The sequence below is a fragment of the Lampetra fluviatilis genome, chromosome 25 (assembly GCF_964198595.1).
Source record: "Lampetra fluviatilis chromosome 25, kcLamFluv1.1, whole genome shotgun sequence".
Classification (NCBI taxonomy): domain Eukaryota; kingdom Metazoa; phylum Chordata; class Hyperoartia; order Petromyzontiformes; family Petromyzontidae; genus Lampetra; species Lampetra fluviatilis.
In genome coordinates this window covers 907964-920948 of record NC_136299.1, presented here as the reverse complement: position 1 = coordinate 920948, position 12985 = coordinate 907964, and the positions used below count along the sequence as shown (strand labels likewise).

The 12985-nt window shown below is 54.1% G+C and overlaps 1 protein-coding gene across 3 annotated transcripts; it reads left to right on the top strand.

The window, feature by feature from the left end:
- The first annotated feature begins 35 nt into the window (after window positions 1–35).
- COMMD8 (COMM domain containing 8) lies at window positions 36–6916 on the top strand. Of its 3 annotated transcripts, none has more exons than XM_078867980.1 (5): window positions 36–124; window positions 3262–3417; window positions 4741–4872; window positions 5567–5758; window positions 6284–6916. In XM_078867980.1, exons 1-5 carry the CDS (start codon window positions 44–46, stop codon window positions 6302–6304), a joined length of 582 nt encoding a protein of 193 aa, XP_078724106.1. In that variant the 5' UTR covers window positions 36–43; the 3' UTR covers window positions 6305–6916. The 3 variants fall into 3 exon arrangements, with proteins under 3 accessions (XP_078724106.1, XP_078724107.1, XP_078724109.1); XM_078867981.1 differs by lacking the exon at window positions 36–124 and adding an exon at window positions 1028–1134 and having other exon boundaries at window positions 6284–6890; XM_078867983.1 differs by lacking the exon at window positions 36–124 and adding an exon at window positions 1132–1230 and having other exon boundaries at window positions 6284–6911.
- The last annotated feature ends 6069 nt before the right edge of the window (window positions 6917–12985 follow it).

Here is a 12985-nt window from a genome sequence, read left to right as displayed (position 1 = left end):
GACGTCATGCGCTTGACGTACGTGTTGCCTGACATGGTACTGTATGTACATTATGTATGTTGAACTTCTTCGCACCGTACGTAGCCAGCCGTCTGAATCGGAGTGTGGGGACATCACGCACGTGGTGAGTGTTTACGGTGTGCGCGGTGACGTCACGGGGAGTGGTGAGCGTGCGCGGTGACGTCACGCGGAGTGGTGAGCGTGCGCGGTGACGTCACGGGGAGTGGTGAGCGTGCGCGGTGACGTCACGCGGAGTGGTGAGCGTGCGCGGTGACGTCACGCGGAGTCGTGAGCGTGCGTGGTGACGATACGCGGAGTGGTGAGCGTGCGCGGTGACGTCACACGGTCACACGGTGACGTCACGCGGAGTCGTGAGCGTGCGCGGTGACGTCACGCGGAGTGGTGACCGTGCGCGGTGACGTCACGCGGAGTGGTGAGCGTGCGCGGTGAAGTCACGCGGAGTGGTGAGCGTGCGCGGTGACGCCACGCGGAGTGGTGAGCGTGCGCGGTGACGTCACGGGGAGTGGTGAGCGTGCGCGGTGACGTCACGCGGAGTGGTGAGCGTGCGCGGTGACGTCACGCGGAGTGGTGAGCGTGCGCGGTGACGTCACGCGGAGTCGTGAGCGTGCGTGGTGACGATGCGCGGAGTGGTGAGCGTGTGCGGTGACGTCACGCGGTGACGTTACGCGGAGTCGTGAGCGTGCGCGGTGACGTCACGCGGAGTCGTGAGCGTGCGCGGTGACGTCACGCGGAGTCATGAGCGTGCGCGGTGACGTCACGCGGAGTGGTGAGCGTGCGCGGTGACGTCACGCGGAGTGGTGAGCGTGCGCGGTGACGCCACGCGGAAGTGGTGAGCGTGCGCGGTGACGTCACGCGGAAGTGTGAGCGTGCGCGGTGACGTCACGCGGAGTGGTGAGCGTGCGCGGTGACGTCATGCTGAGTGGTCAGCGTGCGCGGTGACGTCACGCTGAGTGGTGAGCGTGCGCGGTGATGTCACGCGGAAGTGTGAGCGTGCGAGGTGACGTCACGCGGAAGTGTGAGCGTGCGCGGTGACGTCATACGAGGCGCGTGAGGGGGCGGTCACGCGAGGCGATGTCGCTGCTGGAGCGGCTGCGAGACGAGGAGCGGCAGCGGGTGAGGAGCAGACAAAGCGGCCCCGGGTAGTCCACGCGGCCTTCTGGGGCAAGTTGCTGCCAGCGAGCAGCGCCTATGCTGGCGGAAACCTACGAGGTGGTGGTGTGGCGACAGCTGCGGGGGCCGCCTTTGTCTCCCTATAATGCTGACGTTGTATACACCACAGTCGGTGCTCATTTATGGCTAATCCACCCCGGGGGTAGAACCGAGGTCTGCTTATTCAGATATTCGCCGTCAATGTTATTGGCCGTCGTGAGCGAAACTCGGACCTCGGATCGCCGGGTTCGAAGCGCAGTGCAGCGCGCTAATCACTGCGCCACCGCTCCACCCACCGCACGCCCAGTGCACACTGCGTATGGGCCGGCGTGTGTATATACACAGTGTACACACACGTGCAGGAGAACTCGACGGCGTGTGTATATACACAGTGTACACACACACACGTTCAGGAGAGATCGATGCCGATGCTGCTGGGGCTTCAGGAGGGACGTTGGTGTCGTTCTGCAATCCCGACATCGAAGGAGCGCAGTCCAATACTGGACAACGGTTTACTTCGTGGTCCATAGTTTGGTTTGCCTCCTCACCGCGGCTTGCGGCTTTAATGTCCCATTCATGAAGGAGGCGTGCACATCGGTCGGCGTCTTCGAGGAGGACTGCCATGAAGCCAGGAGGGGAGGGTGCGACGTTTTCGGGATGGGATTGAGGCGTTTATTGCTGTGGACGTCCGCGTTTTTCCACCGTCCGCCAGCGTCCTTCCGGCTCTGGGTGCGATTCTGGGATGGTGGTAGCAGCAGCAGCTCGATCCCAGAAGGGGGATCCGACATTGAGTCGTAGCTGAGGGAGATTGTTGAGGCCGTGGCTGATGGGTAGGTGGTGAGACCACCGCGTAAACTCGCTTGCAAGTTTCTGCGAACATTTGGTCGCCGGTTGGCACAGTGGGGAGGTGCATCTGCCAGTCATCTCTGGCAGGGTATGAGGGGGTTACACGGGCGCGGCATGGGCTAGAGAAGAGATGGAGTGATGTGGTACAGGAGGATGTGGAGCTAAGTGGACTTGCCGATGACTGGTACCAGCGTTGTAAAGATCGGCCTCTGTGGAGGAGGCTCGTGGAGGACGCTGCTGCTACTGGGCAGTGCCAGGCTAGGTGCACCTTGGAGGCAGTCGCCCTTCAACAACAATGGAGGGCACGACAAACCAGCACAGCGCCGGGTGGATCAAACACAGCAAGTTGGCACAGTAGGGGGGGGCACAGCTGGTGCATCTCAGTCAGCCCAAGGGAACCTCCTGTGTCTGTCCCGTGACCTGCCACGTGGTCTCAGAGTGCACCTAGCCTGGCACAAGCGCCGCGGTGACGTCACCATAGCTTATTGGCGAGCGGTGGTTATTGATGTATTTGCTATGTAGAGTGAGATTGCGTTGTGTGTGGCGGGTTCGTGTGTGTGGCGTGGGGAGCGGTCGTGTAGGGGTTGACCTGCAACACTAACAACCCGGCGGCCCCAGTTCGTCTCCCGCTCACGGCTGACACTGGTGACAATTCTCTGAACCGGTCCTGGGCCTCCTCTAGGTCGAATCGGCCTCAAACGAGTAGCTCGTGCGATGTACAAACATCGCTACTCTGGAGACAAAGGCGGCCGGGCGTGGTGCAGGCCACCCCCTTCATAGGTGCTGCTCGCTAACAACACTTTTCCCCAACAGTCATTATGGCTATACGAGGGATCTTTGTTCTGTGTGGTGAGTTGTGGTGTGTACTGTGTGTGGTTATACATTGTTGTGTGTGGTGAGTTGTAGCATGTCCTGTGTGTTTGGTGAGTTGTGTGTACTGTGTGTGGTTATACATTGCTGTGTGTGGTGAGTTGGAGCATGTCCTGTGTGATGAGTTGTGGTGTGTACTGTGTGTGTGGTTATGCATTGCTGCGTGGCGAGTTGGAGCGTGTCCTGTGTGTGTGGTGAGTTGTGGTGTGTACTGTGTGTGTGGTTATGCATTGCTGTGTGGTGAGTTGGAGCGTGTCCTGTGTGTGTGATGAGTTGTGGTGTGTACTGTGTGTGTGGTTATGCATTGCTGTGTGGCGAGTTGGAGAGTGTCTCCTGTGTGTGGAGACTCGTGCTGATGGGGCATGGTGTTGTCAGTTTGTGCACGCAGTAGCCGATGGGCTGTGTGGACGGGCGTCACCGCGGTTCGTGGACTATGGGCACGTGTGGAGCCCGAGCGAGTGGCTCTCCGTGGTGCAGCAAACGCAGCGCGCCCTGCTGCAAGCCGTGCAGGACGACCCCGGCAAACCGCAGGTGCGTGCAGCGGTGGCTGTGTGTTGCGCTGTTATGAGCATGCCAAGTCAGAGTGATCCGGCTCGAGTGAACATTGAGGTGTTGGTGGTCATCTCCTGTTTGCAGCCCTGCAAAGCCAGTCGTGGAAGATTCCACATTTCTACAGCGGCAGCGAGTCTCTCCATAGCACCACTGTTGACTTCGCCGATATAAAGTATGGGTCAAGTCAAGCCCCAAACGGTATATGGACGTATTGGCGGTACACCGGTGCAGCATAACACACCAGTCCTCATTAAACAGTCTAAAATCTAAATTTGAATCGGCAAATATGGTTTATCAGTCTTTAATTGACCCTGTCACCAAGTTTGACGCGATTTGAAGGTTTATTCAGTCTACTGAGGCTTGCTAAAGAAGGTCAACATTGACCGATGATTTGGGTCCGTTGAATCGAGGAACTGTCCGTCCAAGTCTAGGACACAAGGAGTCAAATCTGCCTTGGGACACGGAGCAGCCAATCGCCATCAGGCTGGGTGCTGCTATACGGCAACAAACTGTGACTTCGACATCACAAGAACTGATTTTGACGCACCACCACCACCCCACAATATTTTCTGACCAAGGTTGTGAATCGCATGTAAAAAAAAAATTTAGAACGAAAAATGTGTGTTATTTTTTTACTTCACCGGTGTACCGCCAATACGTGAATATGAACTCACAACTTTCTGATTCATAGTCTTCTGATTGCGAGCAGCTCTCTCTACCACTGAGATGTTTGGCCGGATGGTTCGTATGTGGGCTGTATAAACGGGTAATGCATTCAAACCATCTGGCAATGCAGAAACTGAAGGGTAATGCATAGCTTTTCGTATCCAATATTAGTATTCATGATTGATTTTGGGGATTGGGCCACGTGGGTGAATGGTGCGGATTGCATCGTCAGCGCAGTTCGACTGAATTCCGTACAAGGTGCCACAAAGTTAGGAGAGCACTTACAGGACTACTCGTATATCGACTAAAGGTAATTAATAACTACAGCATAATGTTAAAAACATAAATAATAAATAAACTCACATCAGCCACCAAAGCGATGACATCATGCCAGCTATGTAGTATGGGGGTTGTCTTCTTGGCAGTTGATTGACTGGTGCAGTGGGAGTGATAGCATAATCCCTAGCAACCACTACCATGCCCACTGTGTTGGATAACGTCTTTGGCACTATACGTAACCAATCGTGCTAATCGGAGGAGTGTTTTCTCTCAAGGCATTTTGGGTCTCACGACGATCTCTGCTTGGCGGACTTAGGACAAATGTAACGAGCGTTTGCTGTGTTCGGCTTGTTGCAGGAGCAGCCAGCCGTGCCGCGCAGCGTGGAGGTGTGCGTTGGCGTGCGCCGAGATGAGCTCCGCTCTGCTGTGACATTATCATCGCTTGCACTGGGGAGTGCGCAGCTCCGCGACTTTGATTGGAAACTCAAGGTGCGTTTTGCGTCGTGAGCGAAGTCAAATACATCACGAAATAACTAAGCGGATAATTTTGCCTCCTTCACATATCTGTCCCTCCATATAATTTTAGTTTTAGTGTTTTTATTCATATCCAATCAGACACAAAGTCCTTCTGGGAGGAAATAATTTCAGCAGCATTGGTTCAGCACAAGCAAACAAAACCGGTTTTGACATTCAGAGTCATCAGCAAATTCTGGCTTGCGTCAGCCAACACTTGTGTACTGGCAAATGTTTATACGCAAGGACCCTCTCCATATGGGTCCTGGCTTAACCTCTAAAGAACAATAAGATTCAAAAAACATTTTCGTTTAAATATCCTAATCGAGCCCATGTAACTTCACTGGTGATATATGTATGTTGAACTTCTTTCGCACCGTATGTAGCCAACCGTGCTAATCAGAGGTGTGGGAGAAAGATAACAAACTAAAGACAAAAGGCAGTAAAAATATAGTTTTTAATATATATTTAAAAGTGCATAGCTCCAGTGGCTTCAAAATATCGGAAGGAACAGCATTCCAGAGGACCACAGAAGCACATCTGAAAGCGCACGATGAAGGACTAGCCAAAAGCTGCTGCGAGGATGACCGGAGTTCACGTGATGGTTTATGTTCCTTGACGAGATAGTCTGAATGAACACCGTGGTGTGTGTGCGTATCCGTGTGTGTAGCTGGCGCTCTCAAGTGACCGCCACTCCGCACTGCAGACACCGCTGCTGGCGCTGGCACTCGACGTACAACATCACGACCCTCCGCACGATCCGCGCCGTGCGGTCTGCGACACCTCACGTGATGCTGTGACTGTGGAGCTTTCTGCCGCGGAGCTGGGCACCCTCATCACGGCCCTGGAGAACGCCAGCAAGGTGCGATTGCTACCTCCTCCTCCTCCTGCAGCAGTAACACAGGCCAGGTGGCTCAGTGGTTTGAGTGTGCGGCTCACAATCGGAAGGTTGCAATTTCAGATCCTGTTTGGGGGTTGCTCAGTTCATCATACCTCCATGATTAAATGAAATGAGTACCATTGTGGGAAAGTCCACAAGTGTTGTCCTATGAATAGAATCACCCCTACCATGGAATTGCAGAATTTCCACCATTGGCTCAGGGCTATAAATGGAGATGAGCATCACCTTAGTGCTCATTTGAGCAGCTCTGTGGATAAAATCAGGTTTGACTGGCATGTCAAATGGGAGAGTGAACCCCCTATTGTTGGAAGACAAAAGACCACTTCAAAAGTTCTGTGTGTCTCTTGCTTAGTCGTTCTCAGGATCGTAGGCGCAATACTCACAAAATAAATTCAGTCTCATTACACGATGTCAATAGCATGCTGGGAATAAAATTGGGAAACATTGCAAAAAAATTGTGAATATGCATGTGTGTTTGTCCTTTAGGTGGTGCAACAGCTGAAGTGAACCTGGACATGATTTGAAGATAACCCCTCCACACATCGGCCGGCATTCCTACACCAACCTGTGTACTATTAAGATTAATGAAAGTAATCATCAGCCAACTGTCAAACCCTTCTGACACTGGTCTTTGTGATAAGTGTATTGCGAATACGTTTTAAAACATGTTTATAGCATTTCACTTTGAATTGATTTCCATTGTAATATTCTCAAACATTGTCCACATTAAATTATAAAAATGCACAATGAAGGACCCTCCTGAAAATGTATTTGGACTCTTTGTGGGTAAATAAGTCTTCATTATTATACCCCTGAGCTTACTACACACTTTCCCACTGAGCCACATGCCTCATCACTATTTGAGTTAATCAGAAACCACTGACCTTCTACAGCTTAAACTCCATCAGTGCGGTCTCCCACTGTGCACTAAAACTATTTGTATTCTACCAGATAAGGCCCACAGAGCTATACAGCTCTTTTTAAATCCTTTATATTAAGTTCACTTGCTTGCGTGCTTGCTTGCTTGCTTACGACCGTGCAAATCTTTTGGTCGTTTTTTAACCCACTTCCCGTGATCCAATCGAGCTGACATTTTGCACACAGACTCGTTGTGCGTGACAATTAATTTTCGTGAAAACATTTTTCCAAAATTTTACACTGTTTAGGGAAAAAAATTAAATATTTAAATACCAATTGCTTAATTGTGGCAGACAATCATCTGACCCATAGGTGGCAGCCATCTCAAGCCAGAGGACGAGAGGACTCTAGCCGCCCGTTTCATGATGACGCAAATGTTGACTAACCACATGGCATGAAATCCCTGCCCCCACGCTGTACAGTGGAGACTATTTATAGAGCAGTTAAATTGAAGCCGCCAGGTTCTTGAAAGTGGTAAAACGGGTCAATGCTAGTGCCCTCGGGAATATATGGGGCATGTCAAGAGGTGATCTTTCATTTTTATTAACTCCTTTATATTAAGTTTGCTTGCGTGCTTGCGTGCTTGCTTACGACCGTGCAAATCTTTCGGTCGTTTTTTAACCCACTTCCCGTGATCCAATCGAGCTGACATTTTGCACACAGACTCGTTGTGCGTGACAATTAATTTTCGTGAAAATTTTTTTCAAAAATTTTACACTGTTTAAGGATTTTTTTTAAAATATTTAAATACCGATTGCTTAATGGTGGCATACAATCATCTGACCCATAGGTGGCAGCCATCTCAAGCCAGAGGACGAGAGGACTCTAGCCGCCCGTTTCATGATGACGCAAATGTTGACTAACCACATGGCATGAAATCCCTGCCCCCACGCTGTACAATGGAGACTATTTATAGAGCAGTTAAATTGAAGCCGCCAGGTTCTTGAAAGTGGTAAAACGGGTCAACGCTAGTGCCCTCGGGAATATACGGGGCATGTCAAGAGGTGATCTTTCATTTTTAAATCCTTTATATTAACTTCACTTGCTTGCTTGCTTACTCAAGAAAAACAGAAATGAATAATAAAATGAAACCGATGCCACGCATATAAAGGATTTATAGTGAAAAACTTTGTTTTTACGGGTTAATTTTTTCAGAATCGACCTGGCCACAAAATGATAGCTCAACGAAGTGGCTTATCATCATGTGGAAATGGATAATAGCCAAATACTCCTGAACGCACTATGCGAAGTCACATTAAAATGAGAGGGCAGCCCTTCTTGTAGACGAGGTTATCTTCCCCATCAGCTCAGTCAACCTCAAATATACTCCACATCCGAGTTTCTCCACCATTGTCTCGGCCCCAATTCTGCCACTCAACGGTCACCAGACACCCGACACTACTCGCCTGATGGTGTCACCACTGCCAGCCACCACAACTGACATTTGACCCTCACCAGACACCACTCACGAGAGACCTCACCACTCCCACAACACCACTCACGAGACACCACACCACTCCCACAACACCACGAACGACACACCTCACCACTCCCACACCACTCAGCAGTCAGACAAATCTGACACCACCACTCGGTAGACACTCACCAGACACTACTCTCCTGGAACTCGGCGAGCAGCGGCGACACTCTTGATATTACGGTGCAGTTGATGTATTCCACAGTACATATGTAATAGAGTTCACGACTCTTGGACGCCGGAGTTGGAGGCACACGGGTTTTATTCACACAGCACGGTTCTGGCATACAACACTAGAGGGGGTGTCGGCCCCCTCACCCGGCTAGCTGGGGATACACGCGCTAGCTACTTCCTAGCATGCCTCCTAGTCCTCCTCTAACGGGCTAGGGGAGGCTATCTGGCCCGACACTGGTAAGTCGGGCCCGGTACCCTGAGTCCCAGACCAGCGCTGACAAGAGCACCGGCTCTGGATCTCGGGACCACGCTGCTGGCTCGGTCCTGTTCGGCCCTGATAAGGACGGCGAACCAGGGGAGTCCAGGGCTCTAGCTAAGACGTCTTCAGTCTTCACTGGTTAGCTTAACAAGAACCCCGAGCCCTCCGATACATCCCCTTTTATACCCAACCCCCCGCTGAGGGGTGGGGCCGGGGTGGGGCCCCCCCGGGGTGCCTGGCGCGGACGTCGTAGAGAGCACCTCCCCGTGCACTCACGTAGCCCCCGCCCACTGTGTTTGTACACATATGTAGGGGTGTTAGAGAGAGCCGTTAGGGGTGTTAGAGAGAGAGCCGTTATGCATGGCAGCTTATGGGAAACAAACAGTGGGCGGGGCTACGTGAGTGCACGGGGGGGGGGGTGCTCTCAACGACGTCCGCACCAGGCAGCCCAGGGCCCCACCCCTCAGCGGGGGTTGAGTATAAAGGGGGATGTGTCAGAGGGCTCGGGGCAGAATGTTAAAGCTAAACCAGTGAAGACCGAAGATCGTCTAGCTAGAGCCCTGGACTCCCCTGGGACGCCGCCCTTGTCAGGGCCGCGCAGGACCGAGCCAGCGGCGTGGTCCCGAGAACCAGAGCTAGTGCTCTGGGACTCCGGGTACCGTAGCCCGACTTACCAGTGTCGGGCCAGGCAGCCTCCCCTAGCCCGTTAGTGGAGGACTAGGAGGTAGGTCAGAGATAGCTAGCAGTGTATTCCCAGCTAGCCGGGTGAGGGGGCCGATACCCCCCCAGTATTGTATGTCCGCGGTTGTGACAACTGTTGCGGAATAAATACGTGTGCCTCAACCCCGGGTGTCCAAGAGTCCTCAACGGTATTACATCTGGTGTCAGAAGTAAAAATCTATGAACATGGACACGCGCCGGTCAGTTCGGGTCAGGATACCGGGGGCGGAGGACACCGCTGCAGTCGGAGAGCCCGGGACGGGTGAAGAGAGCACGGAGCAGTCGGGGCCAGATACGGCTACGCCGCAGCAACAGGAGGGTCGAGAAGTGTCGGCAGAGGGGCTGAGGCAGGTGCACGCCAAGCTGATGGAGCTGCTGCACGCCGCTGCCAGCATGCTGGACCACATCACTCAGCTGGGGGCTGCTGGACCGCCACGGGGCGATGAAAGCCGACGACCACAGCACCTTCCCGCCATTTCGGCGGAACACCAATTTGAAAATCCCGCCATCACCGCAGCTGCAGTTGAGGGCGTGGCCGGCCTGAGCATCACGTCCAACGGCGGGCATACAGTACCTGCCGCGTCATCGCCAACGGACGGGACGTCACCACGGGTGCGACCGGCGATGCCATCGGTCGTGCGCGCCGAAGCAGAGCCGGGTGAGGGGGACGAGGGAGGGCGACCTTCTGCGGCAGCCGCTGCGCTACATCAGCGACTGCCTCCACTCAAAGAATTTGTGGGCAAGGAAGGCGACTGGGGCGGCTTCCAGCGGCGCTTCCTCGCTCACCAGGAGATGGCGAAGTGGACGGACGCCGAGGCTCTCTGCGCGCTGCCAGCACTCCTCGACAACGACGCCCTCGCCACTTTAACATCGGCACCAAAGGAGAGGCGCTCTACGCTGCAGACGGCGATGCAGGTGCTGGCTGCAGTTTACGGTCCGCCGTCAGACTGTCGCCAACTCTTCTACGATCGCCAGCGGGGGGCAAAGGAGTCGCCTCTGGCGTACCGCACAAGCCTCCTGGTACTGGCAAAGGCGGCCTTTCCACGGATGGACAACGAAGGTGTCGACGCCATGGTTACAGAGAAGATACTCCTGCTGGCGGACGACTAGGAGATCGTCATCGTCGCACAGGACGACGCGGAGATGTGCTCCCTCCAAGCAGCACGACTCCTCCACGCAAACCTGCTCGCGCAACGACGCAAGGCCAGCAAGGCGGCGAGCAGGCGTACCGTGGCCGCAGCCACCCTCCCGGCGGAGGAGATCTGCGCCATCGACCATCAACGGCGGCAGGGAGCGGGAGTACGGGCGGACCGGGGCGGCTCGAGCCATCCCGATCATCCGTCATCGTCACCAGCGCTCCCGCGCTGCTACAACTGCGGCATCCGGGGCCATGTCGCCTCGGGGTGCCGCTCTCCTCGGCAGCGCGGGACGACACCTCGACGGGACGCCGGCCCTCTTCCCAAGCTCCATCATCATAACCCGGCGAGTCGCGGCACCTCACATGTTTGGCCCACGCACACACCCGCCACACACTCATACACCGCACCGATTGGGGGGCCAATATCGCGCACCATCGCACCAACACGCACCGCTCTGGGTACTCAGATTGAACCCAGCCAGTGGTCCGTGTTGGCCCATCATGTTGTAGCCGCGTCGTCGGGGTCGTCGGCCGTTGTGGGGCACATCGACGGGGTCGAGGTGCGCATCCTGGTCGATACGGGAGCATCGGCGACCATTATTTCGGAGTTAATTTACAATATTCTCCCTGCCCAGAGCCGTCCTTTGATGCCTGTTAACGTGCCATTCTTTGCTGCTAACGGGGGCTCACTTGGCATCATCGGACAGATTCGAGCCCTAATTTGTATCGGGGATATTAAATTGTCTGGGCCGATTTTTGTTTCCTCCTCGCTGGCGGTTCCGTGCCTGCTGGGGACGGACTTCCTGGCCAAAATGCCGATTAGGATATTAATCGACCAGGGATGCATTGAGCTCCCGTCGGGCCGACGCATGGCGTTTCTGCCATCCCCCGGTACGAGTCGGACGGCGTTCGCAACGGTGCCGGCGTTTGTAGATAGAACGGTGCGCGTTCCTCCGGGGGCACAAGTGTTGGTTCCTTTGAAACTTCGGCGGCCCTTCGCTAAGGGCATTGGGGCCCAAGGGGTTCTGCTGGGGCCATCTAGGGCGGGGTTAGTGGACCTCATTTACTTCCGGCCCAGACCATAGTAAGAGGGGACGGAGACCCCTTCATCGCGGTCCTTAATGTGGGCTCGCAGACGGTGGTGGTCCCGCAGGGGACCGTGCTTGTTCACGCGACGCCGGTGCCCTGTGAGGAACCCGTCGCGAATCACGTGAGTGCTGTCCCTGCGCCGCGACCACATTCGGACAGCGATGAAGGGTGGCTCGAGGCGCTTTGTGCGGGATCGACGGACCTGTCAAATTCAGAGCGTCAACAGCTTAAAACGCTACTGCGGGAATTTTCCGACGTTTTCAGTCGGGACAAATACGATTTGGGTTGCACTCATCTGCTGCGTCACCATATTGATACGGGTGACAGCACGCCAATACGCCAGAATCCGTTTCGGTTAAGTCCCGCCAAAAAGGACCATGTCAAATCGGCTATTGATGACATGTTAGCCGCCGACATCATTTCTCCTTCCACCAGCCCTTGGGGAGCGCCGATCGTCCTGGTTAAAAAGCAGGATGGCTCGTTGCGGTTTTGCGTTGATTTTCGGCGCCATAACAAAATTTCGGTTGCCGACGCATACTTGCTCCCACGGATGGACGAATCGCTGGACGCCTTGGCGGGAGCGCGATTCTTCTCCACATTGGATTTACTTTCGGGATTCTGGCAGCTTCCTCTGGACGATGATTCAAAGCCTAAAACTGCTTTCCGTACACCGCACGGCCTGTTCCAATTCAACCGGTTGCCGATGGGACTCCACTCAGCGCCGGCAACTTTCCAGCGTTTGATGGAATTGGTTTTGGCTGGATTGCAATGGGATTCGTGCCTGATTTATTTGGATGACGTTATCGTCTTTAGTAAAACTTTTGACGAACATCTCCAGAGGTTGCGGGCGGTTTTCCTAAAGATGTGGGCTGCTAATTTGAAATTCAAACCCCAAAAATGTCATCTGTTACGCGATTCGGTGCGTTATTTGGGACACATCGTGGGGCGCTCAGGTATTGCTACCGATCCCGCCAAAACGCAGTGCGTCAGCTCCTGGCCGACTCCCACCTCGGTGGGAGAGGTCAGGAGTTTTATTGGCTTCGCGTCGTATTGCCGACGTTTCGTCGCAGATTTTGCGACGATTGCGAAACCCCTACACGCTTTAACATCAAAAGGGGTTCGGTTCCACTGGGGTCAGGAGGAGGAGGCTGCTTTCTGCTCCCTTCGGGACGCCCTGGTAAAAGCTCCTCCCTTGAGTTACCCCGATTTTTCTAAGCCTTTTTTGCTCGACACCGATGCGAGCAACACAGGTATTGGGGGCGTGCTTTCCCAGGTGGTTCACGGCGTGGAACGGGTGGTTGCGTACGGCAGTCGGGTGTTGTCTCCGGCGGAGCAAAGATATTGTGTCACCCTATTCTTGGTTCTTTCGGTAAAGTCACGTAGAAGGGAAGTAATAAAATAATAAAAATAAAA

Coding starts and splice junctions, on each gene's coding strand:
- COMMD8 (XM_078867980.1), top strand. CDS start 44: ATGTACATTATGTATGTTGAACTTCTTCGCACCGTACGTAGCCAGCCG. Junction 125..3,261: donor GTGGGGACATCACGCACGTG/GTGAGTGTTTAC, acceptor TGGTGTTGTCAG/TTTGTGCACGCAGTAGCCGA. Junction 4,873..5,566: donor ACTTTGATTGGAAACTCAAG/GTGCGTTTTGCG, acceptor CCGTGTGTGTAG/CTGGCGCTCTCAAGTGACCG.